Here is a 21,480-nt window from a genome sequence, read left to right as displayed (position 1 = left end):
GGCCAGTGCTAAATGGTCACTCCTCTCTCTCCCTGCCCCAGCTACTTTAGGTATGGACTTAAATGGCTAAACAGAAATTCTGCAGAAAGGTGAATCTTGCAGCTCTGTTGGGCTTTTTTGCTTTTTCTGGTATGTCAGTTGGCTTGAATTGTGGAGTGCATTTGTCTGTATCAGTGTCTGCTGTCCTTTCCACTGGGGATCTACTGGCATTTCTTGCTTCTTTCTGTCCCTTCGTCCTGCTCACAGTGAACTGCCTCTGGTTCCGTGCAGCCCTTTTCTGTTAACACACAGAAAACCTCAGACTTAAGATAAACAACTTTTTACTTGGATCAAGTGGGTCAAGCCTGAATTTGGCTTTTATTTAGGCTGGTCACCTACCCACTCTGCAGTACAAACATAAGTCAAACCTGGTCGGTTGGTGCTGATTGTTTTGGCCCCTTGTTTCTCTCATCTCTTACTCAGAGATGCAGATGAGTTTTCTTAACAGTTCACTGTGGAAGAACCACAGGCTCTCTGTTTACTCACAGAGAGCCTTGGGCTGTCCCTAACCTTCCTACAGTATGCCAAAATGACGCTGCAAGCTCAAGGAACCCAAATATCTTTAACATTATTGAAAGCTGAATGTATGTGATGGGAAGAAGCAGGGAGTATATTCTTAAATGTAGGCATGAGCTCCCTGCAACTCTTTACCCAAGGGACAGAGACAGGCTCCTCCAGATTGTAATCCAGTGCAGGAGCCTAATCTACCAACTAGAAAAAAATCTTGGAGAAATTAGTTTTATGAGGCTAAAGCCAGCTGTTGCAAATAGATCCCTAACCCATCTTAGATCTTAGCCTAAGCCTCCAAGTTTTCTTGTGTTTAGCTGGTTGTGCAAGTGGGCAACTATACATTTCATGTGTGTTAAGCAAGATGGGTGCAAGAGCTTGGGCACTGATTTGTTTAGGCTTAAGAACCTAATCCAAAATCATTTGAAGCCTCCTAATGATTTCTCAGCTAAGCCTCTGAATTGCCCCTCTTACTTGTCTTTCTCTATTTGAGTACTACTGGTAGAATTTGCAGCTGAAAAATACACTTCTTTGACTTGCAGAAAACATTGTTAGCATGATTACCTCTGAGGAAACAAAAAACTTAATGCTTTTGTACTTGCTTCTGATTTATGTCTGTGGTTTTTCATCTCTACTTCGCTGTCCTGTATACCGTAGTATTGTTCATCCAGTTCCATATTAATGCACAAAACTTCCAATTATTTTAAAATAGAAGCCATGGGAATAATTAGATATATTGCTGATGTAATCTATAATGAAAGTCTAAACTGGCATAGGGGCATTAGTACTTGCAAAGCTAGTAGGGGTTGTACCTCTTCTTGGAAATCATGAAAATGACAGAAATTGCAAGTTATAAACAGGGACTGAGGGCCAAAATTTTTAACATAAGTATGTCCCTAGAGCTGCAAGTAAGTGCCAGGAAACTTGGTGCTTCTGGAAAAACTGATTAGGTCCCTATTTGCATCTTAAGAGCTTAAATATACTTATGCTTATGGTAAATGAGAACTTTCAACAGAGGCTGATGTTGGATCTGGGCCTTTGAAAAAAAATCTAACCTCACTGAAGTGATTGGGAAATCTTTCAAATGCCTTTTAAATATTTCCCAATCTTTTAATTTGGGGTCATCCAAAACTTTGACAACCATAGACCAAATGATATTATAGGAATTTGCTCAGATTGGGCTTTTGGAGACAAATATACTTTATGATCTTACAGAGCAGTGGAAAAATCATTTTGCCAGGACTAGGTGGAAAAGACCCATGGGCCATCAGCTGTGCAGCCATGCACCAAGCTTCCAGAGTGAGTAGTTACTCATTAATCCCCTTTTCATGATACTTGCTATCTTCCTGATCAAAGGAGGAAAAAATGCATACTTGCTTGCAAGTCAAATCCTATTGGAGAGAGGCATAAGAAAGTTTATCTACTACATAATCTTTTCAAACGGAATTAAAGTGAATTTAATTTGGCTTAAATCATAGACTTGTCCGCTGCATGGGTGGATAACAACTTACTTGCCTATATTTGAGAATCAAGACTCACACAGATACTGAAATCTAAAGACTGGTGGGAAATGGGGCCGATGCTATTTGGATGAGTAAGGGGAAAGACAAGGTATAGGAACGTTATTACTAAGAACTAGTTCAAACTGTAGTTAGCATAAAAGTTATTACATTTTTTTGTCTTAAGATCCTTCTAGTGAAAAAAAAAATTCCTTCCTAAAAGGGCAGGAAAAGAAAAATAGAGTGGTCAAGCAGAAGGATGGGGAAACCTGCCATGACATTTTACCTAAATTTGAAGTATTTCAGGTTTTCTCTCAGAAAATGGGAGGGGGGCATTGGAGGGGCAATAGCGTAAAATGGCAACATTTTCATCAAAAAAGTTCCAGTCAAATCTCTACCAACAAGGGCAATGATAGTCATAACGATACTCATTTTTCTCTACATACTGCCTCTGCTTCCCTCATATAAATTTAACTACCCTGTCGTCTTCCCCCACCCCCAGGCCTATGATTGTACTAAACCAGCATTTTTACCATGACCCTTTTGGCACACAACCCTGCGATACCTCTTTGGATTCATTAGTCGCCTGTTGTGGTTTACAGCGTGTCCATCTGCCATTTGTTCGGCACTCTGGTTGTGGCTAGCAGGGAGCTAGCTCAAGTCTGGGGGAGCAAGACTGTAATGAAGCAACGACTGAGTCTAATCCTAGCTAGCCGTTATTGTCCGTGTTGCATTAGCTGTGTGCTTATGGGTGTTTGTGGGATGTTGTTTTCCTCCTCTGTTAGGCTACGTGCTGTCTTTAGTAATTAGTGTAGATTGAAGAAAGATCTGCTGGAATAAATACGTGAGGCCTTTGGCTTACTGAGAATGGCATGAAGAGACAGGTAAGCACTTGGAGTGATGCCTTCAAACAGAACTGGGCATTTGTAAAGCACACGCTTCCAAGGGACTAACCCTGCCAACACACTCCACAGCAAGTGCCTAAACCCCCCCAGCAGGAGCTGGTGAGCGGCTGCAGTGCTCCCCGCCGGCACCATCTAGACAGCTGTGGAAGGCCCAGGCAAGCAGGTGAGCAATTAAAGAATAGGGAAAAAAAGTAGCCAGCCAGTTTTCGAGGAGATCCCTGCCCAAAAAGTCCGAATTTGGCCTAACAATCCTTTTCCCAATGATTTTTGAAGTTAATGTAGGTTAACCAAGTTTCGGAAGAGAAAGACCAGGAGTAAGCCTGTCCACATAAGAGCTGTTGAGACATAGCAGTTGTACTTTAATTTACATGCAAGATGATTTTCCAGGCGCAGGCAAGCTTTTCAGATCCATGAATAGCAAAAGCAACACTTGAAAAACTAGTGAAATGTTTGCAAGAACCCTCACACAGAAGACATTGGAGAGATGAAAAGCTCTCTCTTTAGGAGACCGCTCTACCATACAGGAATTTAGCCTAAGCTTCCTTGTTTCCAGCTATTGCAGGCACAGGATTTCAGTCTTAGCTTCTTTCTTGTAGGGGTGGGGCTGCTGCTGGTATCAATTTGAGAGCGTTACTTATCTCATCGCACCTAAACAACTCCCCGGGGGCATGAGCTTCAACCTACAGAAAGAAAGGCAAAAGCTGTTGATGACTTCAGTGGGTTGTGCCTCAGGCTCCATTCGAGGAAGGAAGAATTCAGTACAAAAGTCATCCCAGAAACACATAGCTATGCTGAGCAATGGCAGGGCACTTCCCAGCTGTTGAACAATTTAACAGCCCAATCGAAAATAGCCTCCTGATGCATGTTCCTCTACGAATGATTTCAGTGGCATGTGAGTTTTCTGCCCTTTCATTGTCAGCTTTGTTTCCAGGGATGTTTTTCTTTTTTCCAGCCAATGCTTTCTGTCACAGTGGCTTGTCTGGCAATAGATTGCAAGGAGCCTGCTGCTTCTCTGTTTTTCCAAACACACAGTCCTGGCCTTCTTATCTCCTGTATCAATGAGTGACATGCCTTTAAAAGTTCATCTAACTAAAATGAGAGTATAACATATGCCCCTTTTCTAACCAGATCATGCCCATTCCTTTAGAGAAGTGAATTATTCATCTCTTCTTGCCACTTGTCCTGCTTTTTTAGGGGCTAAACCCTGAAGAATGGGAGGGGAGGGAATTCAGAGAATAGGGAGGAATAACAAATTCCTCCTCCAGCTCTGACCTGGATAACAGTGGGACAGCAGGAATCGCTGCCTTGGCTGCTCATCCTCCAGGACAACAGGCAGAGCAGAGTAGCTAAGCCTGCCTGGAGCAGGAGCGTGACAGAGCAATGCTGCTGGGGGGCAGGAGCAGGATCATTGTGGCTTTTATTGCCCTCCTGGGACTCCATGTCACTGGGGCTCCATCACATCTGCCCCAGGTGGATGAGCAGGAGGTGCCACAGCCCTCCCAGGTGCTCTGCTATCTAAACAGCAAGCCCACAGGGCAGGACAATAGCTGTAAGTGGAGCTTAAGGACCGTATCTTTTCTTCTGTATGAAACCAGAACAATAAAGAGGGGATCAGGCTACTTTAAAAATAACCCTTGCTACTGTAAGAAAGGTGAGCAAAGCTCTCCACTTTGGCTGAACTCAGGTGGAGCTGAAGAGTTCATCCCACCCTGCAGCAGAGTCATTTGTGAGACCCCAAGACTCATCTCTGTCTCCTGGGGAGGCTATGTCAGGGTGCATCAGGAAAGTTAAAAATGCCAGCTAAATTCGCCTCCTTTTTTAAAAGTAGTAAGGGACCGACGGTTACAGGATATTCTTGCTGTCTGTACACAGCTCATTGAAAATGCAGCTTCTAACAAACAATAAAATAAAATGTATGCTTTCTTTAAAGGTACATCTGTGAAAGCATTGTTTCAGCATCCAAGTAAAAAGTTGATATTTTTACATCCAAGTAAAAAATTTATATTTCCAAAGCACTTCTGCTTTGTCAGCATCAGCCTATCCGCAGTGATAATCCATTTATCCCAGCAGCAGTACCATTACACCCAGGTTCCAGGTGAAACTGAGGAATGTGCCGAGAAACCAAAGACCAAATTTTTCAAAAGCTGCTCGGGGGCTGAAAGAGGAAGATAGGTCACAAAAGAAATTTCTAGAAATGCCCTGGTGTAAGTGAAATCACCAGGTGTAAGGGTGTGTTTTCTCCAGCAGCAAAGCCAATTTAAGCATTCCCCACCTCTCCCACAAGACCACCTTCTGCTCTCTGTTTGACCACTTTGACTGTTGGAGGCACCGTGCCTTTCTCAGGATCAGTGGAATGATCAGAGTTAACAAAAAACCCCCAAACTAGTCTTGGGGAAAGAGCATCTTTTGAATCAGGATAATGTCATTAATTCCACATAGAGCTCATCCCCACAAACACGTGAATCAGCATGACTGGGTGGGTGGACTTGGAGACCTACAGACTAAGAAGTGACAAGAGACTTGGTGGGGAGAGATGGATGGGAGATCACTGGCAAAGGGCATCCCTAGAGACCGACACTATTTAAATGCTATTGAGCATCACGCTGGCTACATCTCTGCCCTGCCAGGCACACTAACAGCTTTGAAAATGTAATTACCCATTATTCTGGGCAAAGCCAAACAAAAAGCGTGGCTAAGCAAGGAATGTAAACCACATCTCAGACTGGCTCCCTAGCCACTGCATCAGCCTTCGTTATGAGCAATTGGAGGTTTTCTTACTTGTCAAATTGTAGATTCCCAGGGCTGTGTTTCCTCACAGCTCATATGATGTCACCGTGAACGGCTAAGCAAATACAGATTGCTGGAGTCAGTATATGGCACTCTGCAGGGCAGTAACAGGAAAAATAAATGTATATTGCTTTATTCAAAAGCTGGCAGAGAAAGTGGAATTGTTTATATTCTCTCTGCTCACTCTAAAAAGATCATGGGGTGAAACTGAGGAAGTGTTCTTTAAAGAAAAGCATTACAAGAAAAACTCAGTGATGAGAGGTTTATCACACTGGCCTGAGAAAATAATAGAAGTTAATATCATCATAATTGCAAACGTCTTAGTCGTGGAAGATCTCTGAGCACCTGACATTGTTATCCCCTGTGGTGGCATGTACCTACCGAACCTCAGGATGGGGGAGAGGATCCTAGCAGGGAAAGATGACACGATACACTTGCAAAACTGCCGTAGGATCTTTAGCATCCCCCTAGAACAAACAGGAACTTGATGTTTGCAGCCTCATGTAAAAGGAATGAAGAAAATCCCATCACTAAGGTCACTTTAAACTGGATAAACCACTGAATGAGATAATGACTGGAAGAGTCCTGAATATATGACTTATCTTTGCTATCTGTGTAATTTCTATGGACAAAAGAATCTCACACAGATAACACGTCAGATTTTTAGGGTACAACTCATTATTCAGCATGAATAAATGTAGCAGAGCTTCCTCTTAATATAAACTTTTAACTAAGTATAGCTAATTAGTAAGCTGAGACCAGAAGAACACTCCCTGTAGCTATTGCACTCTGGGGAGGCAGGGCCAGGTCTCCTGGCAGCTGTGATGAACATCATGAAATATGTTATTCCTCCAAGTTTCAGACTTGAGATAAGTCAGAGGTTTTACAGCATCCATTATCTACTACTGTGGTTTTTATTTTGTTTGAAGACATATGATGTTTATTAGCTGAATGCCCTTAAGCATTGAAAATGAAAGCAGAAATCTACCATTTAAATTTAGATCATGCTTTCCCCCTGCCACACACACACATAATTCTAAAGTTTACTCTGAAGAGTTCCCAGGATTGTGTGTCCAGATTCCAAGGAGAAGGCTAATAATAACCCATACATTATTGTAGGCACCACATGAGTACTCATAAAACTGTAGTTGCAGCCAGAGATAGGAGATGATAGTTGTTTATTAAAAAAATGAATTAGTTTAAATTCATTTAATGCTGTCACTAGTACGGGGAACCAAGCACACCACACTGTAGTATACTGGCTGGACCAGTTGGCAGTGTTTATCTTTGCCCACCCTAACATATCATAGCTCTGACAGGAAATCATTACTTCCAGGTCCCGTGATGAATTAATCTTCCTACTGACAGTGGTTGTATGGGATGAGCAGTGAGGTGAGATCAGGCAGATCACCAGTTAGGCTTCAGATTTAGAGAGGCTTTGGTCACTAGTGATATATGAAGAGTTGCTCTCCACCCACACCTGCTCTTCCAGCCTGCTCCACAACAGAAAAGGGGTAATGCTGCAGGTGATGCTGTTAGATACCATTAGGTGGCTACCAGTCTCATCTCCCTCAGGGTCATTTTTTTGCCTCTAGAAATTACCATCTCTACAGCATGTTAGAAAATCTTTATTCAGACTGAGTTTCTTCTTCAGCTAATCATTTCTCCACTTTGCAACATACTTCTTTGTACCGTGAGAAAGAAGCACACGGTCCATAGCATTTAACTTATGTTTTACTTCAATTGTTGATCATAGCCTTTCTCTCATTCACTTTTCTTGTTATTTAGTATCGCAAACCCTACTGTGGAAATTATACCTTTGTCTCTTAAAGACTTTCTTTGTTCCTGCTGCTGTCTCTCTTAATTCTCCAAGTGTAATGGCAAAGCTGTTTGCTGTAAAAAAAATTGCTGATATAAACAAAAGTTCAAGATTCCAGGTCGCAAGCAAGTAACAGGAGCAGATGTCTTAACACCACAGAGAAAAGGAGGGAGGGTTAAAAAAAAAACAAAAAAAGAGCATAGATAAAACATGAGAACAGCTGTCAGGACATTTGCCACCACTTCCCATGAGATGCTAGAGGCAGTTGGAAGATTATACACTATGTTGCTAGTAACTAGTCACACAAGCCTGAAAACCATTGTGGTTTATGTCACTGTCTGATATATATCTGTTCTCACATGCCTTTCTCCATTCATTCTTCTGGGAACTTCTCCAGGTGTCTGGTTCAGGTACTTGGCAATGAGCCCATCAGAAAGAAAACAATTCCTTATCTTCTGCCTTTAAAATTCCAGGTAGCCAAGGAGCTGCAATGCAAAATCAGCTAATAGCACAATTTGAAAAGAATGGCTTCCCATAAATATCGTGTTGTGCACTGTATTAAGAAGATGTAACATTTATCAATGCTTATGTCATCAGGCTTATAAAAAAGAGGATCATGAAAAATCCATGAGTCAGTTTTCAGTGTATTTTGTTGCCTAATTCTTCATTTCCCTGTGACACCAGCACCTTACAGGCATGCATCTGTTGATCGATGAGCCACAAATCAGTCAATAGGGCCGATACGAACTTCTAGTGTTCACTTAAGCTCCTTTGTCAAAGAAAGCTGGAAATTGCACAGGACATATGATCTTTCAAGATTTTCTCATATATCCTACTCCAGCTGGATTGTAATTGGAATGTAAATTTTTTCCAGGTTATCTGACATTTCCATGGAGCCAAACCCACGGAGCCAGGGTGTGATATAAAAGAAGTGAAGTATATCACAGAAAAAGCTGGGGAACAGCTTTTTTTTTTTTTTTTTTTTCATTTGATGCAAGCTGTAGTGTCATCTGATAAAGTACACAGATTTAAAATGAGAAAATTATTACAGTCAGGCTGAGGAGAAGAGTGATAGATAGTCTGTTCAGACTCTGACCACATAGAAACAGCCAGTGCTGTCTACCAAAATGAAATAGGGAGCTCTGCATCTTTTTACATCACTGGTTTTCTGAGGCAAATGAGGCATCTGGTTAAAAAAAACCCCACAATTTAGTCCCACACATTTCTCCAGTGCAATACAAAATAACACTGCAGTGAATAAATGAACAAAATGGAGGCTAGTGAGGTTGGGTTTGTTTGTTTGTTTTAAATCTGCATTTCCTAAATTACAGGTTCTTTGATAACAAATGGTGATGTGTTCAGGCATTTCCTTTGAAAGAAAAACCTAAAAAACTAGCTTCCTTCCAAAAAATGGTCTTTCTGTTCAAAATGCATTTTCCAACAAAAATTCATTCATACAAAAATGCTTTGACAATAACCAGAAGATCATCTGCCATCTAAAGTATTCTAGAATTCCCTCCTTTATTTCCTTTCTCTCTTTTTCATTTTTAACCATGAGAAACTAATTTGACCAAAAGAAGAGAGTGTGTTGTTTTCTAAAGTCAACACTGGGAGAAATGTAAGGAAAAAAAATTACAAAAAAGCTACAGCCCCCTGAAAATGTTGTCATCTTGCTATTGTCTTAATGAAGTACTGGATTTTTAAAGACAAAAGCTTTCTACCCCTTCTTTCTTCTGAGAATATTTTCTTTTTTTTTTCCCAATTCTGTCTCAAATAAATCAAACTTTTTTATTTTTCACCTTGAGATGGGGGGATGGGGTGTCATGTCAAAGTTTATGTCAAAGGTGGGTTTATGTCAAAGTTTTATATTGAGAATCCTATTCTACTTTACTTTGCCCAGTGTCTTTCCAAACAGCATGCAAATTCAAACCTTACCTGTGTCAGTCATCTAGAAAAGCAACAGTTATTTGTGTGATTTAATCCGTAAGACTTGCTCTACGGCCCCATCACAAATATACTCTGTCTCAGACACACAAACATCTGGAGGTGTTACCATTAACTATGTTTTGGAAAACCATATGTGTTAGTAATAGCACACCAGAAAGTTTAGTCTTCACAAAGGGGTGACATAAGTTATACAATGAAGTCAAGAGAGGAGAAATGGTAGAAGTATGCATATTACACACTGCATTCCTAAAATGGGCAAAACCATTAGACACCAGTCTGATCATTTATCTTTTATGAGAGGAGACCTGTGAAATAAACAACCTTATACTGGAAAAATATATTATGGAATGGGATAACGTAATATAAATTAAGCCTCCTGCTTGTAGTCCATATGAAGCAACCGTTGTAAAAAAACGCCTCCAGCACTGAAGGCAATGAGCAGAACATTACTACAAAAATCCTCCCGTTCAGTGGCGATGGTATGAATGACTATTATACTGTGTATTTTGTGAAATTCACAGTAGGCTATTCCAGAGGAATATACGGAGAGGTTCTTTTACTGTGAAATTACCACGCCAGAAGACAGACAAGAAACACTTCCTGCTATTAACATTAGGATGTGGTTATAATCAAAGATTTTGACAAATGACTCCTGTATTTTCTGTATTTAGCACTGAAAAAGGAAAGTGGCCTTCATTCTGCTAACACATCTGTGCCAAGATTCCTTTCTCCCCAGTCTCTTGAGTACCGGCAAATTTTGCCTCTAACCCGGGGACCAGACATCTCTGTCAGTGAAGGGAGATACTGACAATTCCCTAACATTGGACTCAATGTGTGCGAAAGCTGCAAGCCTACGAAAGCAGGACCAGGCATAGCTAGATGTTGCAGAAGAGCTGGAGCATCCACAAGACCCCATGCCTGGGCATACGCAGGCGGGTAGCACCCCTAAGCCTGGGCAGCCCACACGCGGTCTGGTTGGTGAGCAAGAGAGGAGAAACACGCAGGGAGCAGAGCGCTGCATAAACAGTCACCCTGGAAATAAGTGTGACCATAGGTAGAGCAGTTACCCTTGTGCAAGTCGGGGAAACAGATGGCTCACCTTTCCGTTTCATGAGCTCCTGCAAGCATTAGTTTCATTGCACTGAAGTCAATGATTTTTATGTTCATTTTTCAGTGGCGGCAGAAGTGGCGGCACATTAGATAGAATGTGCATGCTCTGATAAAAGCACAAGTTATTGTTTACTTCATTCCCTGCAATTAAGAAGTGCTTGCAAAATAATCTGATGTAGTGCTTCCTTCTGGTCTGCTATTAAGACAGTTGAGATGAAATTAGTAAATACACCATGCCATGGACTGCCAGAGTTTCAGATTAGCTCCTTGAAACAAGTTACTTTTCTCCAGACCCTTTCCACTCAAAAGTTCCTAAAATCAGGTACTTCCCACAGCAGTAAAATGCAGTTGCATCTGAGATAAACTGAAATTACCACTGAAATTAACAAAAGAAATACTGCCCAAAACTTTGTAGTAGAAACTGAAAAGTGACAGCCTTTTTAAAAATGACACTTATTACACTGACATTTGGTCAGGCCAAAGGATGAATATCCTGATGAAGACTGATAAAAAACACAGATGAGTAGGACTATGGTCTCTGTCTCTTCCACAGTAACAGAGTCCTTCCAAACAACTTGTCAAAAGAAGGTCAGTTATTGACATCTAATTGAACAACCGACTGAATTAGCATCTGAAGCAGCCTTTGGAGTCCTGCTACATGCATATTCAGCATCTAAAATATTATTTACTGTAAAGATAAATCCAATATACAGTGCTTAAGTTTTACATGTGAAAGTACATTAATGTTTTCAAAGTACCTGAACATGGGATGTTGGTTTGGTCCATGATCCTGTTGTGAGGATTAAGATTGAGATTTGAGACGGGTATTCCAGTCCCTTTATACCGCACCAGAACAAAGACATTTGAACCATTTTGAATGTTCAGATTTGGGTCTACATAACTGAAGCCCATGTCATTACCACTGAAGAAAAAAGACTTACATTACACTAAGCAACATAACCTCATGAAAGGCAAGAGCAACACAATTCATCACATCGCTGTTCAATCCTAGTCTGTATTTACTATTACACAGTATATATATATATATGTATACATACACACATACACACACACTTATATATATACAGTTACATATATACTGCTATACAGCATAGCTAAGTATATTAAGAAGTAAATATACTTTTGATATTTAATTTATGTTTATATATAAAACTCTATATGCTTTTTATATTTTCATTGTCAGTCAATGGAGGACCTCACTGTGCTGTTACAGAAAAAACATACAAGCATACACAGTAATTTGTCTGAACAGTTCACTGCTTAAGACAGTGATTAAAATACGCATAAAATATGCAGAGTTTGAGACAGCAAGGCAGTGTAAAACAGACCATTTTTATACTTGGTACAGTTCTTCCTTTCTGTTCCCCCCACTGATCTCGTTTTACTCCATTAAATTTACCTTGTAGTTTACTACAAGCACGTTAGGTCTCAGCATCAGAAGTGACCACAGCAAACAAACCAAGAGAGGAGGGAAGGCAGAGAAATCCTTCTGCTGATGTCTCACTCACCACTCATATCCCCACATCACTGAATTGCCAGAGGTACTGTCAAAACTGAGTCAAACCCAGGCCCACAGACGCAGAGCCAGAAGTAATGACTGCATGTTTACATCCATGACGTACCAGGATTGGAAAAGGACTCTGCATTATAAGTTCATACTTGCCCTCCCCACACACGCATCCCCCAAACGACCAGCGCTTTCAGGAGCAAATTAAACTCTCATGGTAAGAGAATTTAATTTCTCTTAAATGCATTAAATTCTCAAAGCATTACTTCCCAAAGCTGGACACAGAGCTTTTCAAGGAGGCAGCACATTGCATGCCAGAATCCTGTGGCACCGCCATCCTGCAGGCTGGAGCTCGCCACGTGCTCCAAGGGGACTGAAATTCCAATACATGAGGGGCCTCCAAGAGGGTGAATGGGGGATGAACTCTCTGGAAAAAAAAAAAAAATTAAAAAAATTATATACTTCATTTGTGAAAGTGCCTTTTGATCATTATAACCTCTGGTTTTAACCACTCTGGTGTCTCCTGCCAAGTATGGTTTACTGATGACACATCATCATGGTACCAGGAATGGACTTGTTGATAAGTTAAATAATGGGACTACTTTCAGAGCATTTTTATAGCTGAAAATTCTCATGGCATAAAAGAGTCATCATACAGTTATTTCACTGCAGAGAACTGTTATTTTTCTTAGAATAACTTTGAACTCTGTAGCTTTTGGGGAAGGGGGATGTTTTTCAAATAAAACCCTGCTTCCATTCTTCCTCCAAAAGCTCTGCTTGTATCAGCTGGAACGATAACAAATTCATGAAGATACGTATTCAGGCAGATTGTAAATTTAGCCAGAGCATTTATACGTTACTAAATCCAAGCAAAGATCTAAAGCAAAATGCAAAACACCACAAAAACAAATGTTCCAAAAAGATATGGACTGAGATTTTTAAAGCTGAGTAAGGGACTCAGCCCCACAAGTCCCAAAGAAATTGATTAATTATGTGGTTGATAATCTCAGTTTATATGCCAAGTTAATTCCTCATATAACTTAATTGTCTTCAGTGGAGTTACACTGCAAATGTATTTGACAGATAGTCATGTTTCTTCTCCAAGAATAACTTCTAAGGCAGGAGGTTTAAACATGAGTGAATGAAAGTCCTGGGCCAAGTTCTACCCTAATTTAAACCCTGTACAAAACAGCTGACTTGGAAGTGAGGGTGTAAGAAAAGGCAGAAAGAGACATGAGTCTATTCTTCCTTTGCTGGGACATTACATCAATTTCCTTAGGTAATGGTCATGTCTCCGAAAAACACAGTGGGAATCCAAATTGCAGTTTGTTGGAGATTCTTTCCTTCTAAGCCTGCGAGTTCTTGTATTTCACAAGCAGTAAGTGTTCGGGGAAGAGCCTGGACTAGTCTCAGTGGAGGACCATGAAATTCACTATTAGGTACTGCACAGATCTGAATCTTGCCTGCTTCAAAATGCATTTCATCTTCTTTGAGGATAAGCACTGGAAACGGTCATTTTAATAGAAACATTGGAATTAGTCACCTAATTTAATCAGAAAATAATGCATTTCAGCCGTTCTCAATCTCAATGTTTTTGAATCAAAACCCAGCATTCAGGTTTGGTTTTTTTTTTTTAGTGTGTTGAGTTATTTTTGGCTCATTATTAGTATTAGAGTTAAGCATGTCTAAGTAAGGCTGAAGGGTCAAACAGGGTGTACACACCTTTGCTAAGGGGAGAGGAAGTAATGCCCATCTCAACTCTTTCTGTGCGGCATTGCTAAGGACACAGAGAAGTTTTATTGCTTTGCCCAAAGCGTCATTTAGGCCAGCAGCAGAAATCCGAGCGCTACAGCTCTAAGCGCAATGAATTCCTGATGTCCTCACTTCCGATTCTTCTGCTGGCAGAAGTTATTTCACTAAAAAATGATGTAATCTGGCAGTAAGTGAGCTCAACATAAACAAAACGCCTCCAGAGCAATACCCCTGCCCTAGGGGGATCATTGCTAGGACAGGCGGCACGAGCCAGCAAGCTGGTCTCCAAGCTGACAGCCCAAGCGCTTGGATGCCCTTCCCAGCTCTCCTCTCATTGACCATTTTCAGTCAAATCAGATGGCAAAGTCACATACATTGTTTTAATACTCAGCTGGATGTCAGGGGCTCATCTGCTAAGCACCCCTAATGAGGCAAAAGTGAAGACGGTTCCCATCCAACGTAGTTTGCAATAGTTATAACCAGGACAGACACGGGATCAGGAGCATCTCACGTTCCCCATCTGTGAAATGCAGCTGCTAATCTTCAGCCTTGTAAAAATGTGTGGAAGTGAAAAGCTCTGTAGGACGGGCTGTGACCATTGCCATGAAGGAGAGCAGGAATATTTTGAGGGAATCGGCCAGGTCAGAAGCGAGGGGGCTGAGCAGAGCCAGCCCCGCAGGAACAGCAGCTCTACACGTCCCCGAGTGTGCGCACCCCCAAAACTGGCACAGAGCACATGGCTCGGAAGCTGACACTTTCCCACTTACCTGGGGTTGTGCTGAGGTGGCTTTTTCCTCCCTTCACAGAGCCCAAGCAGGCCTTACGCAAGTACTTTATTACTGGCAGTGCCTAGCGAGCGACTCGCTGGCCTTGCTGTGCCCCCGCTGAGACCTGCCAGGAAGGGAGACTAATTGCCATCTGGCCCTATGCGTGGCAGCCACCTCCCTCCCTTCCTTTCTTTTCTTCAGCTGCCTCCTGCATGTGTGACTATTTGTTGTTTCTGCATACAGGCCTCCCTGCTGGAGACGAATACAACCTATTTTTTACCTCCTCACCAGAGCTTACGTTTGTGATCTCTAATTCCTCACCTCTGTAGCACTCAACGCCCGTACCATTGCATCCCGTGTATATAGCTGTACCTCTTGTCCCAGGCTCATCTCAGCAGCTGCGGTCTAGTTCTACCTTTCCTTCTTATCGCTTGTCACGTTCTCACCTCCTTCATTTGGGCTACCTCCAAAATCACCTCTTCTCCCTCTTTTCCTTCAGAGCTGCTGCTCTCTATCCCCCATCTCAGACAGTAGTGCTTGACAGACTTTCTTCCAGTCCCCTTCATCACTTTGACCCTCCTCTCCAGCAATTTCCATCTACAAGTACAAGGTATCATAACTATTAAGTGGACCATGTTTAAATATGAAAATAGTTGGACAGGTTCCCCCACTCGCTTCTGCCTTTTTTCTCTCTCCATTAGTGACTCCCAGGTCCAGGTACAGGCTCAGGGTAAGGCACTGCAATACAAGTAGCACATCACTGCTTCTCCTTCAGAATATGGCTGTGAAAGAAGAAAGCATTTTTAAAATCTGTTCTTGAAAAGGAAGGTGGTAAGGAGTGTTCTGAAAGCATGTCAGGAAAGCTTTTACTCTGCATCACTTCCCCAGTCAAAACAGAAAAAAAAAAAAAAGAAAAAGAAAAAAAAAAAAGAACATGCTGTATGTTTTACCAGCAATTAGAGGACCAATTACTTGCAATTAGAGAAGAGTCATGACCAAACTTTTGAAAGATCAAGATGTTTAAACTATTCCAGCTGAGGTAAAAGGTGGGGAAAAAACATCCTGGTGCAGGCATCATCATGGATGGAAAACAAGTTACACAGATATCTTCTTGCAGTATAATGACATCCACATTAGGATTATGACTTGAAAAGTTACTTTGGGTAAGAATTGCCACATTCACTCTGAGGGCCAAGGAGAGCATTTCTGCAAAGGCTAAAAAAAATTAAAAAATAGGATTTCCTAAGGAAAACAGAAACTTAAAATAACACCGATTTAAAATTGCTTCTTATGTAGTGATCTCATTTCCTTAGGATCAGCTTCTTAGTACCCCTCCAAGTGTAAGGCATAGTTAAATCTTCCTGAAAACTAATGTCCTGATTTGATTTAAAAAAATGGATTCCAATTAAGCAAAGCTTAATTAATTATATTTATTCTGCAGTGTTGCCTTGTCCTACTCTTGGGCACAGAAATCTGGGATGTGGGGCATTCTCATGGTTTTCATTTTGAAAAGGATCAGAACTGGGTTTAGCTGTTCACGTTTTACTGTCCATCTGCAATTGAAAGAAGAATGGAACAGTCCTGTAGGGTTGACAAGGAAAACTTTTCCTATAGCTGAAATCACTGCGATCATAGCTAGTGCAGTGATATCTCTAGCTCCATTTTAGAAATGCAGAAAGGATTTTGAATAGTTGTTGTTGGTGAATGCTTCGTTTACACCACTAGAAATTCAAGGCACTGCCTAGTTTTACATTAGAACATAATCAATAACCTGACAAAGTCTTTATAGGTTGTTTTTAAAAGGGGGTGGAGGGATAGAAAAAATTAAATATAAGAACATAAGTAGGAAGATCTTAGGCCATAAACTGAAACTGAGAACTAGTTAGAGTGCTCCAAAATCTAAAGCTTTATTTCTACTTCTGCAGATTCATTAATAGCATTTGTTGACCATTGGTTTAAAATATTATAGCAGATTGCTTCAAGTGACAAGTAGGCAAAACGTGGAAGATAAATTGTTGCAAGGAAGCCAAAATACAGAAGGAAGCTGTTTAGCCAATTATATGTTTACCTTACAAGGTTTAAAAACTAAAGGGAAAGTTTTCAAGAATTAAATTATTTTGAACACCCCTAGTTTTGAAGCTTCAAAGCATCCTGGTTCAAAAACTGCCAACCCTTTTTCCACTGGTTATGGGGAATCTAAAGCATCCAAAATAATGGTTTTTTTCAAAGGTCATCTGCTCATAGCACTGTAAATGGGGTTGTTTTGGCTTTTTAATGGTAGAAGCTATTGTGACAAAAAAAAGTGGAAAAAAGTTAGAGACTACCATCAAAAGCTTCCTGGTATTCTTTGTCCTGTATTGCTACATGGGTGAATGATTAATGCTGTAAAGAGTTTTGTTTTTTTCATTTTGTTTCTCCTCTCCAAAAGTATAAAGTGGGCCACAAACAGAGAAAAGGTCTCAACTGCTGCAATAAGCAACACTGAATTCTGCTCACAGTTCAGGGGAGCTGCTACGTGTTTTCACACAGAAGAGTTTGCTGGGAAAGCTTTAAAAACCAGATGAGTTGATGGCTTGTGCATCTCACCTGGAATCTTTTTGTTCCTCCAGCTCTCGTCGTACGCTTCCTGACCAAACGGTTCATCTGGGAATATGACCCAACGCTAGGTAGGTTGCATTTTATTCTGTTCACATGGTATGCTGTATATAATAGCGTGGCTGAAGTAATGGAAAGTCATAGAGTTAAAATTCCAAACCTCAGTCAACCTTTAAATTTGCTGTAAAAAGCTTCTCTATGGTCATTTAAAGCTGGAACAAATTATTACCCAAGATGGCAGAATAGAGAAGCAGTAACGCACTCAAACGAAAGCAGAGAATTAAGATGAGGCATGTTTCTGCCCGCACAGAAGTCAGCAGGAATTTTGCCATTGAAAGCAATTGCATTAGTATTTCACTCCGAAAATTATTTAGTGTGCGATCAGTTTTCTGCTTTTGGATAACCCAAGCATCAGCTGCTAGAGAATAAGATGGCTGGGATACAGATCTCAAAAATTCAAGGGAAAAAAATAACTGTAGGTACTTAACAGTCAGTCTGCCTACCCTTAGGTAAGTTTTTTGTCCTCACTTTGAAACATAAATTGCGTCTCGCTGTTTGGGTGACCAGATAAGAACAGCAGTCATCAAAAGGGACACATCTCCTCCACTGCTCCCACTCAGCTGTGTTGGGTCTGGCACTTTTGAGAAGCTGGCACAGATATCTCTAGAAAACTTGTCAAACAGTTGCTCTGAATTAGAGGCCTTACTTGAAAATTTGGGCCAAGGTCCGATTTCTTAGTATTTCCTAATTTAGCATGTATTTGAATGCTCTGTACCAGAGCAAATCCAGGCCAAGAAGTCTGAGATGAAGCATTAACATCTCAGAAGGCACCTTCAATACCTCAGGACTGGGTGATTCACACATGAAGTAAGGGGCCAGGAAGTTTCCTTTTCTTCTACAATCTCTTGCCATGTCCTTCCTAACCTTTCTTTGGAGGCTCAAATGCAGATTGTACAGTTAGGTACAGATCGTACCTATTTCTTTGTTAAGGTTCTTTCTCTAAGAGGTCTCACTAAAGAATTAGAGAACGCCATAAACTTGCACAGCAGAAACAGAGATGAAAGTTTAATACACTTTATTGCAAAACCCAGGCAGCCCTTTCAACAAAGCAAAGTATCCAATATCGTACTGAGTATTTTCATCTGGTAAGATGAAGAAGTGACAGATATCAGAAACCTCGTATTGGGAAAATAATTCTCAGAACAACCTGAACTCAAATACATTATTTTATCTGCTAATACCAATATATTCATCAGCGAATTCTGTCACCTGGGATGGTGACAGTGGGATGTTCAGTAAAATGTTCTATTAGTATTAGTACTTCACATCTCTATTACTAATACATCATTTTAAGAACTTGACAATAGAAGTATATAAAGTGTTTTGTATCAGTATAGTCCAAGTTCATTAATTTCTTACATGGACACTGCATGCAAAAGTATCCTTATTGCCTTGTTTAAGTACACAAACTAAGTTATTAGCAAGGTGGAAGGTTTATTATTTTTTGCCCTGTTATGAAGGCCCCATACCCTTTTTGGTGTACAAAACTTGACATTTGTTTCTGTTTTACAAGTGAATACAACTGCAAATTAACCATGCCCCTTCAGGAATCTAATCAGTCGTCTTCTGTTTGCAACACAGAAACCTTTCATGCAGACAACAGTCCTATCTCAGTAGAACAAAAATTAAATCTCTTCTGACTTACTGAATTCTACGTTCTCATTCAGTTTAGAGGATAACAGCTTAAATTATGTGTTACGGTTATTGTGAAGATAAGTGCTTTAAGTTGCTCAGAGGAAAAGGTTTGAGAAATTAAAACACCAATGAACTATTGTCAGTAAGTTATTTCTTAATCACAGTAATCTCTGGTGGAAGCTACCCACCAGAGATTGTTTTTTAAAGTATTCTTTTTTTCAAACTATGGACCTCAACAGGATTCAAAGGAGGCTGTTAAGTGTTAGGAAAAAAAAATCTCCTGAAATTCTAACCACTATTCAGGCCTGCAGAGATCAATCAGAAAGGGACTGTACCTCCAAAAGCTTTGAGAAACAGTGCTTGAAAGAATGCATTTCTGTCTTTATCATGGTCATCCTGCGGTGATTTAGTGTCCAGTTACCTATAAACATCACTGAGCTGAATTTACTGAGAAGTTTTAGCAGAATAAATTCATTTCTTCTTAGCAGTCACAGACTGGCAGTTGGGTGGAAAGAAGGATATCTATATATTCCACCAATATAAAAAGTTTAAGTTGTGTCAGTGAGACCCATTTGCCCTACAGGGAGAATAAGCAGCTTTGTCAAGTAATTTTGAAAGGGTAGAAGTAAACCAGATGCAAACTATCTAGCTGCTAAGCAACAGGAGGTTTTGCCAAAAATCACTGGGGCTGTGACAAAAATGTCATATTTATAGTTTATTTCTTATGTCAAGTTTTCAACGACCCATTAGCCCTCTGATGCAAGGAATCTCCAGATAATTCCTATTTTTAGGAAAGCTTTCACCAAGCTGTACAAGGCCTGATGGAAATTCAACATTATCCTAAACTAATCATCAGGGTAAAAAACCTTGTCCTCTTTTAATTAAAGGGTGGCACATTAACTGGAAAAGAAAAACACACCTTATAAATATTCTTTACTACTCTAACCTGCCAGAATAAAATGAAGGACCATATTTTTAGCAGCATCGGGATATACTGCTGTATCTCCAGGAGCCAAATTACAAACCACAAAATAACATTTTCTGGCGGGCGGAACATCACTGAATCTTGCAAGCTTTGGCACATGGGGCTGCTGCTGAAGTCAGGGCTTTGCAGCTCTGCCACTTTTGTGCATGATGTTGGATCTGTGCAAGCATTGGTAAGACAGCTGCATCTTCACAAAAAAGTACATATCACTGTCCTTTTGATTTTACTATTCTCAGCCAAGGGTAACAACTGCAGCAAAGGTAATTTCTCAGGCAAGTATTAACCATCAGCCTTGACTTCTGCATCATTTCTGCTTAACGGGCAAGTCACTGTCATCATCTTGGCATGTTTTTATTTTTTGATTGTTTTTTAATAAGGTGCCTAATCACTCAGGCTAAGTGGTTACCTGGCATTATCAAGGCGAATGAGTTTCCACTTTCAATCTGTATTTATTATAAATCCCACAACTCTCTCACATGTGCAACAGAATTAGAAGGTCCAATGAAAGAGCTTTATGTAGAAATAGGCTGGAGCTGCACATTTAAAAAACATACGGTTGTTTTCTAAAATACTAAATATATGCATTCAGCATTAAACTTAGCCTTCTTTAGCTTGTTAAATATGCACTGAGAAAGGGGATTGGGTTACCACACAGATTTCACCAAAATTCATTAATGTTTATATGTTTTTAAATAGAGCACAACTCTTAAATTAATAAGCAAATTCAGTGTGGTGTTAGAAGGCCTAAAAACACGTGGCCTGGTTAGGGTACCACTTAAGCCACAGCCTAAAAGCGCTTCACAAACATAAGCAACACATCCGCGGTGGATTTAATACAGAACTGGAAATTTGTGCTATATTTTACTTTGGCTCTATTGAGAGATTCATAGAAGCAGCATGAAAACAAGCATTCCTATGTACCATTTCAGCAGCGCTTGCCAAGAACGGGGTGGCAGCAGGCTGACACTTTGCCTGCCTCCGAGGCAGCTTGGCTCGGGGAGAGTTTGCAGCCTGCAAGCGGCCACCCTCGCAGCAGCACCCGGTTCTTGGAGGACCCGGTGGTCCTCTCCGGGCTTGACCACCTCCCCGCTGGCACAAGACCAGAAGCGCATAAATGCGCAACACCTGCCAGCCAGCACCATCTCAGGGATGGACATACTCTATGGGGATGAGTTTCAAGGTGGAGGTGCAAAGACCACCTACCACCTATTGGGCCACCTACCCTCTGTGGGTAAACTCTTGGCCTGAATGCAGGAATCCCATGGACCTCAGTGACTCAGGGCTTCACACCATGATTTTCAAGGCTACTCTGAATAGCTGCTCTCCTCAGTGCCAGTAAATAGGAATAACAGTCTGGATCTCAGAAATTTCCCCCACGAGTTAGTGGCAGTGCCCAGAATTGAGGGTACCTTCACCTGACCTCAAAGATGGAGAGATATTGTGGTTTGCCATCAAACAAGTGATATTTAATTGATTTTAAAGTTGGAGGTACTGAATCAGAGTAAGTCAAAGAAAATGGTAAATTTATTTTTTCCTGGGGGGCAA

General features: G+C 40.8%; 1 protein-coding gene across 1 annotated transcript in view; it reads left to right on the top strand.

Annotated features, from left to right (window-relative positions):
- RERG (RAS like estrogen regulated growth inhibitor) overlaps positions 1-21,480 on the top strand; it is a 108,765-nt gene that overhangs the window by 72,667 nt on the left and 14,618 nt on the right. Inside the window, exon 3 of the mRNA XM_075505366.1 lies at positions 17,270-17,326. Within this exon, the coding sequence (XP_075361481.1) occupies positions 17,270-17,326 (57 nt within the window). The remainder of the gene's footprint in view (positions 1-17,269; positions 17,327-21,480) is intronic.

This window comes from Mycteria americana, chromosome 1 (genome assembly GCF_035582795.1).
Source record: "Mycteria americana isolate JAX WOST 10 ecotype Jacksonville Zoo and Gardens chromosome 1, USCA_MyAme_1.0, whole genome shotgun sequence".
Lineage (NCBI taxonomy): Eukaryota > Metazoa > Chordata > Aves > Ciconiiformes > Ciconiidae > Mycteria > Mycteria americana.
The sequence above is the reverse complement of the archived record's forward strand: the minus strand, read 5'-3'. Positions and strand labels throughout refer to the sequence as shown.